This window comes from Leiobunum rupestre, chromosome 8, assembly GCF_980474605.1.
Source record: "Leiobunum rupestre chromosome 8, qqLeiRupe1.1.hap1, whole genome shotgun sequence".
In the NCBI taxonomy this organism is placed as follows: domain Eukaryota; kingdom Metazoa; phylum Arthropoda; class Arachnida; order Opiliones; family Sclerosomatidae; genus Leiobunum; species Leiobunum rupestre.
The window spans coordinates 44,263,472-44,284,060 of NC_143391.1; the positions used below are offsets into that span (position 1 = coordinate 44,263,472).

Here is a 20,589-nt window from a genome sequence, read left to right on the forward strand (position 1 = left end):
ATTGAAACAAACTCATTAAAAAAAATAAAAAACATAAGCTGTGGGGGTTAATACAAAGTGCCATACTTACATATATTATGGTACTTATAATAGAGCCCTTGCACGAAGATAATACATTGACATTTTTTAATGAAATGTAATGAGTTAAGAAGCAGTTTACGCAAACCCCATTAAGCCAAAAGTATCACGTGACCTCAGCGTGAAGTGTGACGTACCGAGTGACGTCCGCCGGTGCGTAAATCATGTTATCATAGTCCTCAAGGTTAGATAAGCAATATTTTCTGCTATCGCTCGAAATTTTTCGGAATAAATTATGGCGAATACAGATAGTAGTTAGTTAGGTGTATCTATCTGGACGTGTGGCTAAAATTATCACGACAGAGAATTATAATAAGGGGCCATTCCTAACAATATAATTTGACGATTTTCTTGTGAATTAAAATCAATCTTGTTTTGCCAAAATAATTTTTCTAATTTTACTAATGTAAGTTTCGCCCAATTCCAATAGTTGATTTTATAAAATGTCTTTACGCTTGCCCAACTTGTTGAAATGTTGCCCTGTAATAGTTCAGCCAATGCCTAAGAATGAGTTCATAAACTCTTTAGTGGGAGAGACAACGGATCCACAGCTGAAGCTGGGAGGCAACATTTCAACAAGATGGCCAAGGTTATTTTATAAAAAGAACTAATGACTCCAAAGAAAATTTAATCTATAAGTTGTTGTCTAATTTGGACTTAATCTCCCATTAACGAAGATAATAATACGAAGATTGTAGTTATTTTAGTTTAGGGAGAATGACTAAGTGGACGCCATTTTTAGCGTTCCTTCCAATCTGCCTCACGCGCTAATAGTAAGCGCTGTCCCCTAAAAAATCAAATAAACCCGGAGTCAGTTCCCTAAAGCAGAAGTTTCCCAACGCGATTGAAGCAACCGTGGGTGAGTTTTTCCGCCTCTCCCTCTCATACCCGGGCATAAATAAAAGGCAATTAATTGGTTTGAAAGCAAAAATCATAACGCCACCTATATTCGTAAAATAGCCGTCGCCATTGAGCTCCGGCCCTGTGTCGGAGCCGCCCTGGTATAAAAGGGTGTGTAACTACGGCAACTAATCAACCTGTACACCCGGATTACTGAATTGCTAAACGGGTGAATTGGAACGGGAGCGCAAGAAATGTTTGAGTTTTACGATTGCTAATTGATTTGAAATACGATTTCTTATCATTGAAATGAGTATTACTTTTTTTGGAAATTAGTTTCAGAGTTTATTACAAGGCGATATTTTACGCGAAATAAGAAACATATAACAGAGATAAACAAACAAGCATGTAACCGTCGCGTAATCGGTTTTACCTCGATTTACCATCGTTGCATCTATAAATAATTATGATTCGATGATTATAATGCCTCGCCTTTGAACAACTACGGCTTTGACGTTTAAATAGACAGGCTAAGCTTTCTCAATTTTCTGTTATTTGGAAACATGTTATTTTTTTGATCAGCGAGAAGCACATTGTGAACCAAGAAATTATAAATGATACATGAAAAAGTTTAAATTCAAAAAATCATACTATTTATTAAAAAATCTAATGTTTCAAAATAATTTTTGAACCTTTTGATAATTTTAAGTAAATTTAATTTGTCAAACAATATGTCAGAAGGCATCTTCAAATTCTAATCAAAATGTATTCGAAACCTAATTATTGATTTACCTTTACAATTTACTGTGTCTCACTGTAAAGCACCATGATACCTATTAATTGCTGTGAGTAAATTGTAATTTCCTAAAATGAGTTGAATATATTTAAATTTAATTTTTTTAACGTAAAAATATTTTTCGGTCCCTTTTTAACCTGCACAGTTGTTGGAGATTGCTATTATTTATTTTATACCGCTAATAAATTAATCGCCATTTGTCAATATCAAAGTTAGCTGCTAAAGTTAATTTTAAACCATATTTATAATAATTTTTTCATATTTTCTTCGCAACTAGGTTTTAAATTGGTAGTCTCAACTTTTAAATATTTGGCCTTATCATCGTCACAAAGTTGTTAACAGAAAAATACTTTTGATAAACAGTTTTTAATTTATTCAGTTTTAAGTATGAAATGATTAGTATACTCAATAGCAAGTTATTTCATTTTGTACTTTTATAAAAATTTCAGAGTAATACTAATTAAAATTCAATGTATTATTGACCCACCTAATATTATGCTAATATTCGTCCATTAATATCTTCCAAATTTACTCTAATACTTTACCTAAGACTTACTAATTCAAGGTGAAAACAAAAACAAATATCATATCTATTTCCTTTTTGTCATAAATAGTCGAACGGTCAAGTTCAAATCGAGTGGAATTTGGTGCTGTTAAATAATAAAACGAAAACTTCAGAAGCTGCCGATTGCTTCGTCGCGATCCTTGTTAATTGCCTAGTAAAATAAGATAACGTCCATCCCCGTAGAGCTTATTACAAACTATGTATAAGTTGGTTTTAACTCAGGGATCAAAAACGCCGTGACTAACGAGTGTCGACCTAAGTAGAATTCACCTATCCGCAAACAACGGTATAACCAAATTCAACTAGAAATTTAAAAATGTTTAATCTTTAAACGTTCGTCATAAAATATTCAGGAAAATATTTTTGGTCTAAACTAGCCTCTTTATAAAGGAAACCATCATTTAGAAATACCAATCTCGATTTATAATTCGGAAAATAAGAATAATTACTTCAACTATATGGACAAGTCAAACCCCGCTTCTTTAATATTAAGAAATGGACAAATTAACAGTTTACAAAGTTTTAATTATCTTAATATTTCTAACTGTTAAGAAAACCAAATGTGATGATCAAGTAATTTACTTAAATTCATTATATTACATTAAACTAAAATATATATTATTGTGATGTAAATGCTCCAAAAGTATATCAAAGGCGCCTAGATGGTCTTTGTGAAATATTTGGCTGTATGATTTAGCTCTAGAAATGTTTGCAAAAGGAGCAATTGTTGAAGTCGAACTTTTAAATTATTTGAATACGGTAAATACTTATTTGACCATCATTCAAACTGTTTTAAATCAAAGAGTGTCCCAAATGGCTCCTGTCAAAAATGCACATTTAGGCTAAGCAATGTAGGTCGCCCTCAAAATGACGTTACAAATGAGCAGATAGAATTTTGCCGAAGAAACCTTCATATGAATTGACTTGAAACTGCTGTCACGATGGGAATTAGAACCCGATCATTGCAACGGCACGGACAATACCTTTATTAAGAAGAAAATAACCATATTTCAAATGAAACACTGGATGGACACATTTCTTCACTTCTAAGAGAAACTCACAATGTTGGTGAGACTAGATTATTAGATCCAGTTGGGCAAGCCATTCAACGCCGGGTCTACAATGTTCAGTGTGCTAATGCATCATGGTAAGTAATAATAATAATCAGCTAGGCTAATACCCAAGCGACTTTTAAATCCATTCATTCAGGTGGCCGGGTTCCAATGCGTAGAAAGGTGGTGGCAAGCCCTTCACACCACGCGAGCCAACAGCTCCCTGCACTAACTATTACCGTTAACCTCTACCAGAGTTGCCAGATAAAATTTACGTCCTGCAGCCCAAAAGGAAATAAAACAAGCCCAAAAAATCGCCCACCGTTGAAAATGTTTTTCAAAATAGAGCCCAACTTCTCGCCCATAATTTATAGACAAATTTTATCTAGTAGCGCGAAGTTTGTTCAAATAATTACCGTATATAAATATAACAACAAAAGAACAAGTATTTTCATAAGTTTTTTAATATTTTAATATTGTAGACTTATAATATTTTGGTCAATGGTTTATGGCCCCTAGGAGCAACAAACACAAGGAGAACGCAGCTAGCCTTTAAACACGCTAACGAAGGGTTGTGTACGAATTTAATTGGACGAGCGTCACGAGCCTTTACGCTGAACGTTTTACGGGCGGGGGGAAGACAATTTACGAATTTTCCCCTTCCGACGGCAGCAGGCGCTAAAGCGTCTAGCCAATGAAAAACGTACACAAGAAACTCCACGACTTTTGACGGGTTGCGTTCTCCTTGTGTGGGGTGTTGTGTTTGTTGCTCCTACATGGCACTAAAGAGACAGCAGAAATGATAGCTCGACGATAAAGGCATTCCTGGGCTTTCCGTGAAATTTTCCGTTCTCAACTTCATCCCCTAGTCTCCCTTTTAACTCTTACTCCGTTTTTAACCTTTCTTTGATATAATTACCCTCTGGACCGCTGCGCTGCCGCTATTTCGTGGAAACGGTCGAAACCATGAAAACAAGCCCAAAAATCCGCCTACCGCCCAAGCAGGCCCGTACACAGCCGCCAAAACTCGGGGCGCTCAAATTCTTTTTGGGGGTGCCAATACCTTGAGTAATTTTTATCTCCCCACCTATGAAATTAGTAAATATACTAATCCGGTTGTAGCCCTAAAATATCCGTCAAAACATTTTTGTTGCAGTGAGACGCGCGAAAGCAATTTTCAAAAACTTTAGTAAAATGGTTTCAAATATTTACTGATACTAGCTCTCTAGTAAAAGTAATTTTCCTTTTTGACTAATATACAAATATTTTAGATCATATCTTTCGGTAATTGAGCAATCGTTTTTTTTTGGGTCAGTCGGATTGGGGATGCTCAAGTACTCAGTTGGGGGCCCTGAGCATCCCATGGCGCCCCCCCCCCCCCGTGTACGGGCCTGCGCCCAAGCCATTTTTCCCCGCGTAGTGCTTTAAAAAGGAGCCCAATTGGGCGAGAAAATAGCCCAACTGGCAACTCTGATGTCCTCTACAAGTTTTTTTGGAAGAAGAAACCGACGAGGTCGGAGGAAAACCCCTTTAACAAGTGGGGAGAACTCAACGGAGAAGGATTTGTCCCTAGTTTTCACCCAGTGCCACAAGCTGGGATAAAAACCAGTTTCTCTCGCTGCGAGGCGAAAGTGCTAAGCACTCCGCCACCCCAGTTTCGTTCAAATACTGGGATAACGCGGGTGTCGGCCATAGGTGTTGGTGCTGAAAAAATACCGGGGCCTTCCTTTTCAATTCCTTATGAAAATTTCCAAGGATATACAGCCATATCAAATATAACGTGATAAAAATCAAGAGGAGATTCCGCTCCTTAATAGCAAAGACTCAATGCTTCGACTTACTCAAAAATAGTTCCATGATCAAAATTAAACACTAGTTATTTCAGTTCCAACTTGTAATTTCTTTATTTAAAATAAAACAATTAATATTTTGATAAGTTTGAGTTTTTGTTTTAAGCCGCAGTTGGAATTACGTTGTTTACAAGTCTCCGTTTTCCATTTCATTTTCATTGAAAATGTTATGGGTCAATATAATCATAAGTTTATAATAAGGGACCTTATCATAAACGTATAATATAACTAATAACACAAATATCTTGTCATACTTATGAAATGAAACATTTTTGTTACAATCCGAATAATTTCGACAATGTGCCAAGACGCAATTTTTAACCATTTTTATCAATAAAATACAAAAGCTATATTTTATTTTGATGACGCAAAAACATAAGTCGAATACCAATTTCGCGCGCTCTTCACGGTACTTCATGGTCACCGATAGATAACATTTCGCGCGCTATTCACGGTACTTCAAAGTCATCGATAGATGGCGCTACGCAGACTTCCCCAGTAAAATATCTGTCGTATGCTAGCTGTCGCTTGCGTGTTTTCTCGAAGGGCCTACTCCAGCTCAGGGTATCTAGAATATTTGTATATTTCCTATATCTATGGACTCTACTCCGTCGATTATGCTTAAATATTCTATCTAAGATTTTTGGACCTAAGAAACCCAATTACCTATTTTCGGAAAGATCGATAAACCCGTTGTCGAGATACAGTATGGATGGATTGAAGAAATTTCGCCTTGTCCCTGTATTGATCCCCGTTGCATCTGACTGGATCTTTGTAAATCCCCAGAGGAAGGGTAAAGCTGTTTCGGAAATACCCTATTTGTAGAATTGTTTTCCTAGAATATGCTTTTTACTAACGTTGTTTCTGATAACGAGTGTAAATGACTGATAATCATTTTTACTTTTATCTGGCATCAAACTTATAAATTTGACGTTAGTAATAAATTATTAAAATAGCGAAGCTTTGGCATAGCATTTAGTAAACCCTAAATGAATATAAATTTTGTACTGACATCAATACATGGTTAGGACGGGATACCCCGCCGAATATTACAACATCTTAAAATCTAAATGTTTGAGGGCGACTTTCGATAAGTATGAAGCAAAATCGCTGTGGGGGAGCACGTTTACTTGAAATAAAAATATCTTGCAAGGAATAGACTTATCAGAGATATTTTTCGTCACCGCAATGATTGAAGCTGGAGAAAACAGATTGACGCTAGACCCCGTGAGTTTAGTTTTCCTTCTCCTTTTACATTTTAAATAACTGTAGTTTCTCAGGAATTTCTAAATTATATTCGGAGTTGCGGTGTCCTACCCTAGATAGTTTTCAATCGTTCAACCTACTTAAAGTTTTGGACAGGTTATTTTTTTGGATCACTATCATATCTTGTTTAACGAAATAAATAACTTTACGCTCGTTTAAGCTTAGGCCACTTTCATTTTTATTAAGATAAATTTAATTTTAAATGTGAAACCAAGAAGGAAATTAAAATCTTAGCGTGTATTGTTCATGGTATGCCAATATCCGAAAATTTAAATGAAATGGAGTTCGACTTTAATTAGATTCTATGTAACAATTTTCATCTTTAACCAGCGAATTTTTGTTCCGTTTAAGATAAATGAGATGTTCAAGTGAAAAAGCGACACCTGCAATGATGCAGCAACTTCCCATCGCGTAACACACCTTTCCAAAAGTTCTTTCTTTCCCTGTCAAAGCACCTAAAGGAAACAAATAATATTTGAGTTACGGTGACGGAAATATTTTATCTTTAAAAAGGAATAGGAACAGGACTGAACCCAAGTACAGCTGAAATATTAATAACAAGTGTAGCATATCCTTCAATATACTTAAAATCATCTTGATTTGAGAATCAGCTTTTAAATCCTTGGTTGAACGATACATATTCCTACACTTTATCAGAAACTGCAAACGTTAGGAATTTGTTATCTCCATTATCAAATTATCGTCTCAATTTTATATCTGAGTAAGGAAACACCGCATTTAACACATCAAGGCTCACTTTCCTATAACTAAAATAAATTTTATCAATATATCAATTTGGAATGCTCTGGCTCGAATATCGTACAAAATACCTTACGTAAGAAATGGTTAAAAATGATATTCAAAAGTCTAAAGAACGATCGAGTTAATACACGCTAACTTCTATTATTTAACCTCCAACCAGAAGTATTACGAGATGAAAATTCGCTGTTAATTGGGCTGCAAGACAGTTTAGAGAAGATATTTTTCTTTATTGAGATTCCGAACTATCGATGTACCACTTCCATTCGGATCATTCAAAAAAACTCACAATTTTTTATTTTACTCAAAAAGTAGCTAACAAACTACAAAAGTATCGCCTTAACGCTAAAATATTCAGCTTACCTATTAACGCTGGTACGAAGAAAAATAAAACTCCACATAATGAGTGAATAATTCCAATTCCGAACACAGTGTACTTCACGCCAAATTTCACTGCTAGGATCGTTCCTCTAAGTGGAATGTAAGAACCAGTTGTCAACCCGAAGAACCAAGACGCGCCAAAGACGACAATCCGATTCGACGAACCACCAAAGAAAAACAGCGAAACACCGGCTAAGCACGACACTAGGGCTAGCAAAACATTGGCCGAGCACAATTTCCTGTCCACCAGAAAACCGACCACGAATCTTGCTATAAATTCTCCCGCACTGTAACAGGACACGATAAGAGTCGCGCTGTCTTGTGAGATTCCTGACGCGAAACCGTGCGCGACGGCGAAAGACAAAAACGTAAAGTAAGTAACTTGAATAATGGCGCAGACGATGCAGAACAGTACGAAATCTGTTCGTTTCAAAAGTGTTCTCAATGACTGAGGAAGTAAATTATCGAGCAGAGTCTGACTGAAACATTTCTTAGTAACACTAGCTTGCTTTTTAGTTTGTAGATCTTCGATATTTTCAGCTGTACGATTTGTATATTCGATTTCGTCTGCCAGTAATGAGATGCTGTCCTGTTTGGAGTTACTCGTGTCTTCATGAACTGCCGTCGATTTTGGAACCAAATTCACTTCGACGCGATCTTGGTGCTTCAGTCCTAATTTTTCGGGAAAACTGTCGGGAGTACGAGGTCTCAACAGAATACTAGCCACAACCATTTGCATGATTAAAGACGCGAAGATTAAGAAACAGCTGCGCATGTCGTAGTGTTGGATTAAATAATTCGCCATCAGAGGGCCAACGAGTCCCACGACGCTAACGCCCGTTACTGAGATACCAGTTGCGGTTGTTCGGTACTTCAGAAAGTAGTCGTTTACAACCATTTGAAGGACTGGTAGAGTTATCCCGTGAGCCATTCCTGTAATAAGTGGAAAATTTTAAAGCCAATTGTTTGATATTTTCTGTATTTGCTAACGAAACTTTGCATTTTAAGCTAGCATACCGACGATTTCAGTATGACCAGAAATACATGAACCGAAATGATCAGCGTCCTATTCCTCTAACACGGGAGGCAAGTTCCCCGTTTTCCCCCACCTTAGTGGCCGGATGTCATCTTCCCCTTCTCGAAAAGAGAACCCCCTCACTCCCGCGGCGAAGGTTTGAATACGCTACCTGGCGTTTCTTCTTCTTCCGTAGCCTTCTGTTTCTTTGGTCTTCCCATATTCTTTGCTACTGCAAGCTTAAATATTTTTATCTGGGTTTCACATATCTTAAGTAGCTCCATTAAGTAATTTGTATATTTTCTTATTCTAATAAAACTAAGAATTTATCTTTTCTTTCATACATAAATGGTATGGTAAGATTAGCTAAAAAGGTTTTTAATTCATCTACTTTTTCCATTTTGGACAGCTGTTCGAGCTACCTCCTTCCACAGTTCCACTGACCTCTATCAAAAACGAAACACGGCTAAGCCTAGGTTTGCAGACCACGTTTCATACGATTTTCTTGGATGAAATAATTTATCTTAGCCTCACAAGATGGCGGTCTTGTTAAGCGTGGTGCATTGGAAATTTTCCCTGTAGTCGCGGGAGACGGAAAATTAACAAGGCCTCACTAATTAAACCTCCCCTGTCGCACGGGGAAATTGCCCCCCCCCCAATAAAAAGGAGGTAGTTGTTAATTTCGGTTCATGTATTTCTGGTATGACGTGTTGTACTTAATAATTTTACGTGAACAAATGTATTCATCTGTCAGTAGTTTTCTTGGCTCTATAATTTTATTGTCATTCGGCAGTGAGGTCCCCTTCTACCGCTATTGGGACTCACGCAATCGAATCGGTGCAGCGGCAGGCTTTTCGCTTTGTGGCACAAATCGGATTCTCCTGGAGTACGTGAATGACTAACGTGCTCACAAATTTCAAGTGGAACACTCTGACTTCCCGTCACCGATTAAAGCGCCTGGTTCTTGCAAATACCATTGTCCACCGACACGGGGGAGCTCTTGCTCCGCTCTCTGCAGCGGCCTCCTCTTGGTTTCGGATCCCTCGTGGTAACCGTACTGCCTCACTAGTTCTGCCGGGCTTCCGTCTCGCGTTCCTTCCTTCGTCCATTCGCGACTGGAACTCGCTCCCCGACCATCTTAAAGGGCTCCCAAATCAGGCCCAGTTCAAAAAGGAGCTGTGTCGTTTCCTGGACATTTATGACTTACTCCTCCTCAATCATTTTTTTCTCTCCTCGCCTAGTGTTATATTTTCTTTTATCTTCTCGGTTTCTTTTTTTTCTTCTCTCCACTTTTGCCTTTTGGTACAATGTGTTTGCAGCCCCATTTTCCTTGTATGCTCCCCCTTGACTTGACAGGATGGGTCATTGACCTTTTGTTAAGTAATAAAGAACTAAAGATAACTATGAGAATAGCTTCTGAAACTGATTAAGTTAGATACTGAATTAGACGTGCTATTTGATAAATTCTATTCTATTTTTGTGAAAAAGATATGTTTGAATATTAATTCAAAGTACCTTATAAACTTCTATTTGAACTTGCGTACAAAGTTTGATTTTTAACAATTTGAGCGAGTAATAATTACATAACGCACAGGTATTTTTTAAATTTTGGGCACGATAAACGTTATTTTTCAAGTGAATTGAATTGAAGTACTTACCAAAAAGGACTCCGTAAGTACCGGTAATGTAATAAATATCGAGTGGGAAAAAATAACAGAGCACGAATGCCAATGTCGCTACTAGAGCCGTGCCAATGTTGACTTGGCGACATGAAAAGTGTTCCGTCAGATACCCTCCCAGCAAACCTACGCAAAATCATTTCTCGAGATTAAAATCAAATCAAATGGAACGTTATTCAAATTGAATGTGCTTCATCTATTATCTTTTTAGGTTATTTTAGTCTGAAATTGAAACAGTCCGCTAGAGCTGCGTCACGCGCCACCGACCTGAAAATCCGGAAACGGCATTGCAAAGGCTAAATGGCCAGGAAACCTGCTCCAGCGAGAGATTCATGCTTAAAATCATGGCGTTGAAGAACACGCCCGAGCTTCGGAGCGGAGCCATTATAATGAAGAACGTGGACCAAGCCGCGATGAGGATCATCCAACTCCATCCTCTGTCCGGGCCAGGATCACTCCAGAATTCGTTGCATCGTTTTGAAACGCTCATTTTGGTATTCGTCACTGTATATCCCGCGGTTCGCTTATCACGGGGCACTTTCCCGAGTTAACGCCGTCTGCCTTCCCGTTCTCCTGAGATTATAGTTGAAAGAAATCCTTATCTAGAAAACAACATTATTTTATTATTCAATACGAGATATTTTTAAATTTCGCGTACCGAATAGCGTGCATTTAAAACCAGTTATAGATATTAAGAATAGCGATAAAATTAAAAAGGACAAGTTATCGTAGTATTAATTATTCGAGATAAAACGCTCGTCGATACCCGTTCGTACCGAGTGCTGCTTGTGTCCTCGGATTATCCACTACTTGCCCGAAAGACGTAGGAGTACTGTCAGTGTGAGGATTAATACTAAGTTGCCATACTTATTTCCGCGGCCTCTGCCACGAAGAAACGCAACGAACCTTTACAGTTCTGTATAACCGCCATCTGTTTTCAATAACACAACAAGATACTTATAATATCTTCTTTTTGATGAATTTTCGTAAATCTTGTTAATTTTTTTCAAGTATTCCTTTTCAGAACTTTCTTACTTAAGGCTTATTACCATTGTTTCATAAATCTTGAACTTTATAAAAAAAATTGCAACAATAATTATAAACGTTAAAAGGTGCCATTATTTGTCGTCCCCAGTAAATTAAGCCATCTGTTTCGTCTAATTTCTTTTTCTTACAAATGTCAGTTAAATTAATTAACTTTATTTCGTTAATGAATTTAACTGCATCGTGAAAAGGTCTAATTGGTATTGTTCACTAACAATGCTAGTACGTTTTGTCACCGCATTATAAAAACTGTTGAACATGTTTAGAAGTTAAACAGAAAGGATAACTGCGTACGTAGTTTCACGTTCATTTAAGGAGGGTTTTCACTAGGGCAAAAACGCCACAGCGGTGAACATCAACGTAAAAATATTGTATTAGGCCTAACGGTAATTTTTCGCGTCGACGTTCACCGTCGTGTCGTTTTTGCCTTAGTGAAAACCAGCCTTAACTCTCCTCGATTGACGACGTTACAAGTTTGGAAGAAACAGCCTTAAGAGTTCTTAGATTGAGTGCCGAAATTGATAAGAATGTGATCTACATTTCTTGACTTTATTAGATAAGACAAAATTAGCTAAGTTTATTTTGTACATTGGGTTCACTTTTACGATTATATTTTTAAGAAGATTTTTAAAGCGAGTTTCTAGAGTTTGTGTATTGCGTTTTTGATGTGTAGAAAATAATCTATACCAGAAAAGATTTAACTAGTCGTTTATTTACCGTAGCTAATCATTCATTTCCGCTAAAAGGCTAAAACACTTTTTACTTCTAAAGCTTATAAGATTTAATTTTTTATGCTGATAAATGATCTCGAAAATTTACAACAACATGACATAAAGAATGTCAGGAATGTTTGTGTGGTATATTTGTTTAGCTGTTCTACCCCTTGCCCATTCGTAAAGCAGTTATGTACGTATAATAATATTGTTATCTCCTTGAATTAGGACAAATTGTGTACGACTGTATTAAATACATGTTTACGAAGGTTAATCCGATTAAATTATCTATTTGAACAAACTTTCGAGAACCATTCGATGAATTTACATATGAAATGCGTATCTGTGAAATTTCTTCGTTCAGGTGATACTACTTTTATGGTACTGTTAAGACAAGCTATTTGGCGGTTGATATTCCTGAAACTGTCCTTGAAATAAATGATATGACACGATCAAAAGATTCTTTCCGACGATGCAAATTGATAGAAAGAAATACCTATTTTATTTACAATCATCGACAGTTAAAATAAGTATTTTTGAATCATTTCTAACAAGTGGTGCCGTTACTGAACGTCAAAGATGACCCAATAGAAACGATTTCCTCTGAAAGCGGTGTTGAAAAATCGGAAGAAAAGTTGGGCCTGCAGGTCAGTTGCGACCTCGACATAGACGTCAAAACGCAGTTGGATTTTCCATTGTGTATTTTGACACTCTTAATCCCAGTGCTGTGTGCGAAGTGGGAAATGGTCCACCCATTGCGGCACCTTCTGCTGGGTTGAGTGGCTTGCGTCAAAGGTGCGACCATCAGTAGTAGGGTACTACTACCCATGCTGGATTTTTCACATGTCCGGGCTAGGGGGATGCTGGCGTAGGGTACTATGATGATAGACCTCCGGTGGTATGGTCTCTGTTACTAGGTACACCGGGCTATAAATTCTGACACACTGTGTATTTTGACGTCATCTTTACTTACGGCACTCAAATGTTTCCACTGGGTTTCAATAGATTGGCCAAAAAATCAATCAATTAAGGAACAGAAAGGAGTGAAGCGTTGTTTCTGAACAGTCTTTAATCTACAGACCCATTCGCAAATGGCCTCCAGGGAAACCAACACGCAGTATCGAGCGAAGCTCGGCACGAGAGGTTTGATTTTAGGCTTTTATTAATTCTAGATGGCAGTGAAAATATAAAAGTTTTGAATGTGAATACTTACTGATCTATTATAAAATTAACTTCTAGACCATTTAAGTGATAAGTTACCTAAGAAACATCAACAAAAGTTGAACTCGGGTAAAATTCCTTAATAAGAGAAAAAAGGAAAAAATCATATTTTGGGCGGTTTTAATCTAATTGTGAATTTGTATGTATCATCTGGTAAAACCTGGCAATTTAAAATAGACCTAAAATGGTGCCACCCCTTGGGAAGGATTCTACAGAAAATATCGATAAAACGCTTTTCTAAAGCACGTTCTTGAAAGTTAATAATCATTTGCGCCATTTTTGCGATATCACTTTCGATCATTCAATAATCTATTTCTCATCTACAATATCGGATGGCATTTTAATTTTCAGAAAATCTGGTAAAAATGAAGAATGCGTTTACGTTTCACGACCGTTATTTGATGCTGCCTACGCGTGTAACGAGTATAGCGCCACTTGAGAAAGTGCCAAATAAAATAATTCAATGGCGTAAAAATAATTATAAACTTTAAAAATTCGTAATTGGCTGTTGAACTTTCAACCTTGGGTTCGCTTACCAATTATAAAGGATCAATAAAGTGGCGTTCTCAAGCTATTTGGCGCAAAAAGATCTAGAAAAATATAATTTTTTTCGGAATCCACTTCTCCGAGATGTTTTAAATTCAGAGGAATTGGACGTTCAGATTATTTTGATCATCGCAACATATATTGGTAAGGGTCCGGGAGAATACTTTGTAATAAAAACCCTGTCTTAAAATAAGTCCCTAAAATTAATATCTTAAATGAAAAATCTAGAAATGTTTTATGATTGTTAATTCAAAACGTCGTATTAAGAAAATTCCGCAAGTACTAAAATACCGAATTTGGGGGATTCTTTAATATCTGGGACAACAATAGTAGAACTGATGAAGACGAGGTTTCATTGTTTAATCTATACTAAGTAAAAAAGAATATTGATACATTTTGATATTCCGTAGGGTATACGAAGATACAATTATTATTTGTAGAAGAAACTAATGAGTTTTGTCAATATTCATATTATTAATACCTCAATATTATTGGTTTTTGGCGTTTTGAGCACGTATAGCACGTGATGCACGTGCAATTTTTTGACCATTTTTTAGATTGTAGGCCAAAGTAGACGAATATTTGGAGATACCATAGGCCTCGTAGGGTTTTGGCCTAAAAAATTGAATTCGACTACGGTGCTTTATCGATCTGTGGCTGGTTGTGTATTATATATAAAAAAAATTCCCACGGATACCCGTAGCTTCTCGGCCTTATGGCTAAGAGTATTGTTATATCTGTTACGCTCTCGAGCACCTTGTGGGGCGTTCGGCTAAGCGAAAAGTATACTATCTGCTAAGTTGCAGAACTTGTTTATTCGAATTGCTGATAACAAACAGAGGTGGTTTTATAGCTTCTTTTCGGGTAAATTTTTAATTTCTTTTCGGGTAAGTCTCCAGTTGCTTATCGGGTAGGTCATTAGCGTTTTTAAAACTGGAATATAGCGGCCTATTAAAGCCTTAGCGTTAAAAGTGTATATTAAAAAATTTAGTCACTTAAAATCTAAGATACATAATAAATGTAATTCAAACAAACGTGAGAAAACGTGAGAGCAAGAAAATTATTAAAATAAATATTATATTTTTCTACAAAAATTTAAAAAATAACAAACTAGAACACAGATTTTTAACCTAACTTAACCTAACCGCAAAAGGACTCCGATGGCTCCACCGACAACGTTTACCCAGTTTTGGTTACTTACTCCCTTTTGTTGCAAATTGGCCTTTGTGGCTCCGCTGACAACGTAAAATCGTATATTCAAGTGTCCCCCCACCCTTTAAATCCCCTAATTCACCCAGTCCCGTATACTATATGATGCAAAATTGTACGATTAATTCTGTTCGCTATCAGCAATACGAATAAGCAAGTTCTGCAACTTAGCAGATACAATACTTTTCGCTTAGCTGAACACCCCACAAGGTGCTCGAGAGCGTGACAAAAACAACAATACTCTTAGCAATAAAGCCGAGAGAAGCTACGAGTTTTTTATATATAATACACAACCAGCCACAGATTGATAAAGCACCGTAGTCGAATTCAATTTTTTAGGCCAAAACCCTACGAGGCCTACGGTATCTCCCAATATTCGTCTACTTTGGCCTACAATCTAAAAAATGGTCAAAATATTGCCCGTGCATCACGTGCTCTACGTGCTCAAAACGCCAAAAACCAATAATATTGAGGTAGTAATAATATGAATATTGACAAATAATAATTGTATCTTCGTATACCCTACGGAATATCAAAATGTATCAATATTCTTTTTTACTTAGTATAGATTAAACAATAAAACCTCGTCTTCATCAGTTCTACTATTGTTGTCCCAGATATTAAAGAATAGCCCGAATTTGTGTAACACTCGGTTTTCACTGGGCGATTTTCTTTGCGTATATAATTTCGCAAAAAGAGCGGAAAACGTAAAATCCGTGTTCGTAATTTTTTTTCGCTTGTGAGTTTTCACTGGGCGAAACGAATTTTTTTTTTATTTTCGAATACGGAACCGGAACAGAACTAACTCGTGTTAAAAAAAAACAATAAAAATGATCTCGTCTGTAAACAAACATGGAGGACGACGTAGTTGTCGAAGTTATTAATACCCTTAAAGTTTACTTATTGTATCGAAGTTGGGGAAAAAGCAATACACTAGACGATTCTGGGTCTTTCATGATTACATCTTTGTAGCTCGGTTTTTCTTATCCCAAAGATATGGGTATTTTCGAATCTCTTCTACAATAGCTTCAGAATTAATTGTAGTAATTTTAACTTAATACACTGCAGAGTGCAGACCGCTGATGATATACTATATCAGATCGAAGAGCTAAGCATATAGGTCTTATCTCGAAATTTCACAATGGCGACTTGAAAAAGGTAAACACACGCGCTCCCTCGGTTTCCTAAATCACGTGACTAAAAGACTGGCTCTGATGTGTCTACGTCTACGGGGAAAAAAACCGCACCAAAATATATATCGCAAAAATAGAAATAGGACCCGCGACGCAAAAACACGAATTTCGCCAAAATAACAAGAAATGTTTTTTCTTTTTCCGCAAAAAAATTCGAAAATCGCACAAAAATCGCCAGTGAAAAGCGAGTGTAACTCTATAATTGTATTTAAAAAAAAACACAACAAATATGTGAAATACGAAATATTTGTAGCGAGTTCCTTGAAATGCGTGTTTTTATCACGATTTTGGTGACAGAGATTTAAGGTGCGGTGATTTTTACTTTCCTCCTTACTCGTTATATCGTTCATGAATTCCAAAAACTAAGGGAAGCAAGGTAAGTGCTTCCAAGGCTCGTAATCATAAGAACGAAGACTCTGCAAAGGGTAACACCTCTTCCAACAAGAGATCATGAGAGTCGGACCAAGACTCCCCAAACTCTCAACAACCGGCTGCCAAAAGGTCGAAAGCTCAGACCTTCAGTGAAGCTGTCATAGAAGAGGGCTTTCCATCGAACTGTATAACTGAGGAGGAGATGGGCACCATTTAGCGTGGGGTTCTAGAGAGGCTAGATGGGACACCCTCGGGTAACCCTCTTCCTTGATTCTGGTAGTTCCAGCTGAATGGGAGGGGCCTTAATTTACCTGTGCAAGTTTGACTTCGCAGGTAATTGGTTACCTCAGGAGTTCGACCTCAAAGAACATGTTCTTCAGGGAACGAGGCTTTTGGTAGCAAAGCCAGTGACCTGCCGAAACCATTTAAGGTCACTCTCCGTACAATGGACGATGGACTCTAAAGTCCTTCTAAGGCGTCTACTAACTTTCAACGGGGCGTAAATACTAACTGTTGGAAGGTTCTTGGAAAGGCGGAGGAACCAACTGCCATCCGTTGGATTTTCCAAATGGATGGAGAGTCGGTCAACGCCATCAAGGAGACAGGATATGTCACCGAAACCGGTTTGGACAGGGGTATTTTTGAAATACTCAGTAAACCAAACCAAACAAAGGCTGTAAGTAATGAAGAGTGTGTGTAATTGTACCCGAGACTAACGACTCGATTATTTCAGGATTAGAGGACTTAGAGCCTTTGTTAAGCGATGACTCGGAAGAGGCCACGCTGATAGAGGACCTCAAAGTCTTCAGCCTGTCGGACCCTGACGAGGTAGCTCAACTAGGTGGAGCAATGGTTTAGGAGACTGGTGGAACTAATCTAACCAGCGGGAGTGATGTGTTTTCCAAAATCAAGGTGGTACAGATAAATCTTAACCAGTGTAAGGCAGCCTCCGCTGTACTCTGTCGAAGGCTTGCTAAGGAGCAAATTGATGTGGCTCTTATTCAAGAACCTTGGATTGCCAATGGGAAAATCCTTTGACTTAATAGTGAGTGGGAATTAATTAATTAATTTATAATTTGATTTGATTTAATTTGAGGTAATGTATATTATGACTTAAATTCCGTTTCGCCTAGAGCTTGTGTATTGGTACGCAAGGACATTTATCAATCTATCACGTGAGGGACACCGCCGTGGTTAATATCATTTCCTCTACTATATACTGACGGGAAAGAGGAACTCACACTGGTATCCGCTTACTTCCCTTACGATGATGTTTCGCCCCTACTATCACAGGACGTGACCGAATTGGTTAACCACTGTAATCGGTTGTGATGTGAACGCTCATCATGTTATCTGTGGCAGCAGTGACTGCAACGATCGTTCAGTCACTCAGGTTCGGGAATGTATTGTCTTATTAGCAATTTCGGTTTCTATGAAAACCTTGGTGTTTATACTAGTGTCGTTGAGGCGGAAATTGCCGCTTTCTGCTTCTGTGTTGACTTTGGTCTTAAAAGGAGCTTCATAGCAAGGCTATCCAAATTTATTCGGATAGTCAAGCGGCCCTTAAGGCTCTCAATCAGTTTAAGATTTCTTCTAAACTGGTTTAAAGCTGTTTGAATCTCCTCTCGGAGCTAATCACCAACAACAAAGTTCAGCTATATTGGGTTCCTGCCCATCGGGGGTTCTATGGTAATGAGAAGGCCAATGTCTTGGCCAAAAGGGGGGTAGAGGCTGGAGGTTTTGGTCTTGAATCTGCCGTTCCTATCCCCTCTAGCATAGTGCGCGACCCTATCTCTAATTCTATGTCTAACCGTCAACTCAAGCTTTGGTTTGAGATGGATGGTCAAAGCATGGACTAATTAACACAGTGACACCCCGTTCCCATGTCATTCCTATAGGGAGCTCCGAAAGACCCTGGTTAATTGCTCTTCCTCTTTTTATCCCCCCCGACAGAATTTTACTCGGGTCAAAATGTCACAAAAAGGAAACGGCTACCGCCATCTAGTATATAGTTTTCAATATCATCTAAGAATTTTGAAAAAAATAGCAGACGGTTCTATCTCTGTTTTTACAACGGTCTTTTTTTTGCGGCAACAATACGTTTTATGATAGTTTTTTAGCATTAGATTATATTTTTATTGGGAAAAATGTGTATGTAAATCGTGTAAAAGTGATTCAAGATACAGCATATGAGTGGAGTATGTTTTATACCATTCCCTAAACCCTAAATCATCATCATAGTAATAGTAAACGACCAATAGCATTTTTTTTAAACAAAATACCAATTTATAAATCTTTTTCTTTTAGCGTCTTTGAGATGGCTGCAGCCATGTCTGACAGGTTCCACTTATACCGCAATTCTAAATAACCACTCCAAATTCGCGGCTGCCAAGGGAAACATTTTGGTTAGAAAAGCTTAAAGGCTATACTCTCAATTATAATTAAATATTTAATATTCTTGATACGTGTTGGCGCTTGCTGCAATCATTTCTAAAATCTAAATATTTTCAAAATCCATTTCGCCAAATGTGATTAAGCCCCATTTTCATGCTGGCTGGTAGCGGATAAAAATCGTCAAAATTCGCTTCCGCCACTCGCAAGCGTGAAAATAAAGCTAAAATATCTGTTTGAAACAGATCGACGCGGAAAGTGAAAAAGTGTATAGCTGAAGCGGATTTTGACGATTTTTACCCGCTACCAGCGAGCATGAAAATGGGGCTTTAGAGCGAGTTCTTTTTTAAACGTGATAAAAGAAGTCTTACGTGAATTGTCAAGTAAACAGAGACGAATAATTTCAGATCGTCGAAGCTTTCGAAGGATGGTTTGGGATACATAAGGAACTTCGATGATGTTGAATTATTCAGCAAATGATTTATTAGAGGAGTCCCATTAGTGTCGAAACCGTTTTCTAGTTGCAAAGGGCTCTCCGGATCGAGTTCCTCGCCACTGAGATCCGGTACTCCGGGGCAGCCGCAACTCAGTTCGCTTTCGGATTTAACGAGACCGCTATGCAAATAAAACATTAATTGTCGTTACTTGAGTCTGACCAGGAGCCCATTAGGATAACGGTATTCAACTTTCAATGCGCCTATGCCAACGCGCACCTTACAGATAAGATTTAACAATACGTAAAAAGGGCGAATGAAAGGGTTTTTTTTGGTTCATTGATATGCGGTTAAAATTAAAAGGTCGCAAGCGAGTCATAGTCGCTCTGACGTACTTGTTTATTTTTATATTTATCTGAATTTCCTTTGGCTGCCAGACGATTATTTAGAACGGAGTGGCTATTAAGGCCGAAAATTCCGGCCGCATTAGCTCCCACACTATTCCGGCCGGAATAGCTTTCAACTAAAATGTGGCTAAAACGGCCGAAACTTTCGGCCGGAATAGCTGACGAATTGTTGGAGGCTATTTCGGTCGAAATTTTCCAAACCGAAAGTTTCAGCCGGAATAGTCTTCCATCACCAACCAGCTAATTCCCGTAGTAAACGTTTCGGCCGATTTATCCAGCCCAGTGAGGGCCGTCTAATCCGGCCGAAACTTTCCTTATATAAAAAAGTTACTAAACCTTAATTTTAATGGTAAATCGTGTATTATTCAGAATCATTGCTATTAAGAAAAAGAAGCTAACTTATCGAAACATTAATACTAACCATTTAACTGACTTTTTACCAATGAGGTAGAATAAATAGAGATCCAAATACACCTTCCAGGACCTACCGTTTCGCGGGACAGTGTTTGTTGAGTTGGAGAGTTAGGCCTAATAAATGAAATTAATCAAATCGTGTTGGCGCCATCTATCGTGTTATTGGAAAACTAAAACTTACTATATTTTGTAAAAGTGTCTACTTATAGAAACAGATGGCGCCAACAGGATTCGATAGAGTTGAAACTTAAGCCTAATTCTCCTACTAAAATAAAAAGTGTCCCGCGAATCCTAGATTTGCTTGGATCTCTATTTATTCTACCTCATTGCTTTTTACCGATTATTATTTTTCGTTTTCACCTTT

At 37.6% G+C, this 20,589-nt stretch overlaps 1 protein-coding gene across 1 annotated transcript; it reads right to left on the reverse strand.

The window, feature by feature from the left end:
• Window positions 1–6,738: 6,738 nt before the first annotated feature.
• Window positions 6,739–10,837, reverse strand: LOC149933438 (monocarboxylate transporter 13-like). The gene is made up of 4 exons (XM_090156017.1): window positions 10,549–10,837; window positions 10,261–10,407; window positions 7,570–8,520; window positions 6,739–6,902 (listed from the first exon to the last, which is right to left on the reverse strand). The coding sequence occupies exons 1-4, from the start codon at window positions 10,769–10,771 to the stop codon at window positions 6,739–6,741; spliced, it is 1,485 nt and encodes a 494-aa protein (XP_090012143.1). The 5' UTR covers window positions 10,772–10,837.
• Window positions 10,838–20,589: the final 9,752 nt, after the last annotated feature.

What these genes read in the sequence shown, in the direction of transcription:
- LOC149933438 (XM_090156017.1), bottom strand. Translation starts at nt 10,771, where the DNA reads ATGAGCGTTTCAAAACGATGCAACGAATTCTGGAGTGATCCTGGCCCG. An exon ending in TACTTACGGAGTCCTTTTTG is followed by an intron (nt 8,521 to 10,260) that starts GTAAGTACTTCA and finishes CACTTATTACAG; the next exon opens with GAATGGCTCACGGGATAACT. An exon ending in CTTCGTACCAGCGTTAATAG is followed by an intron (nt 6,903 to 7,569) that starts GTAAGCTGAATA and finishes TGTTTCCTTTAG; the next exon opens with GTGCTTTGACAGGGAAAGAA.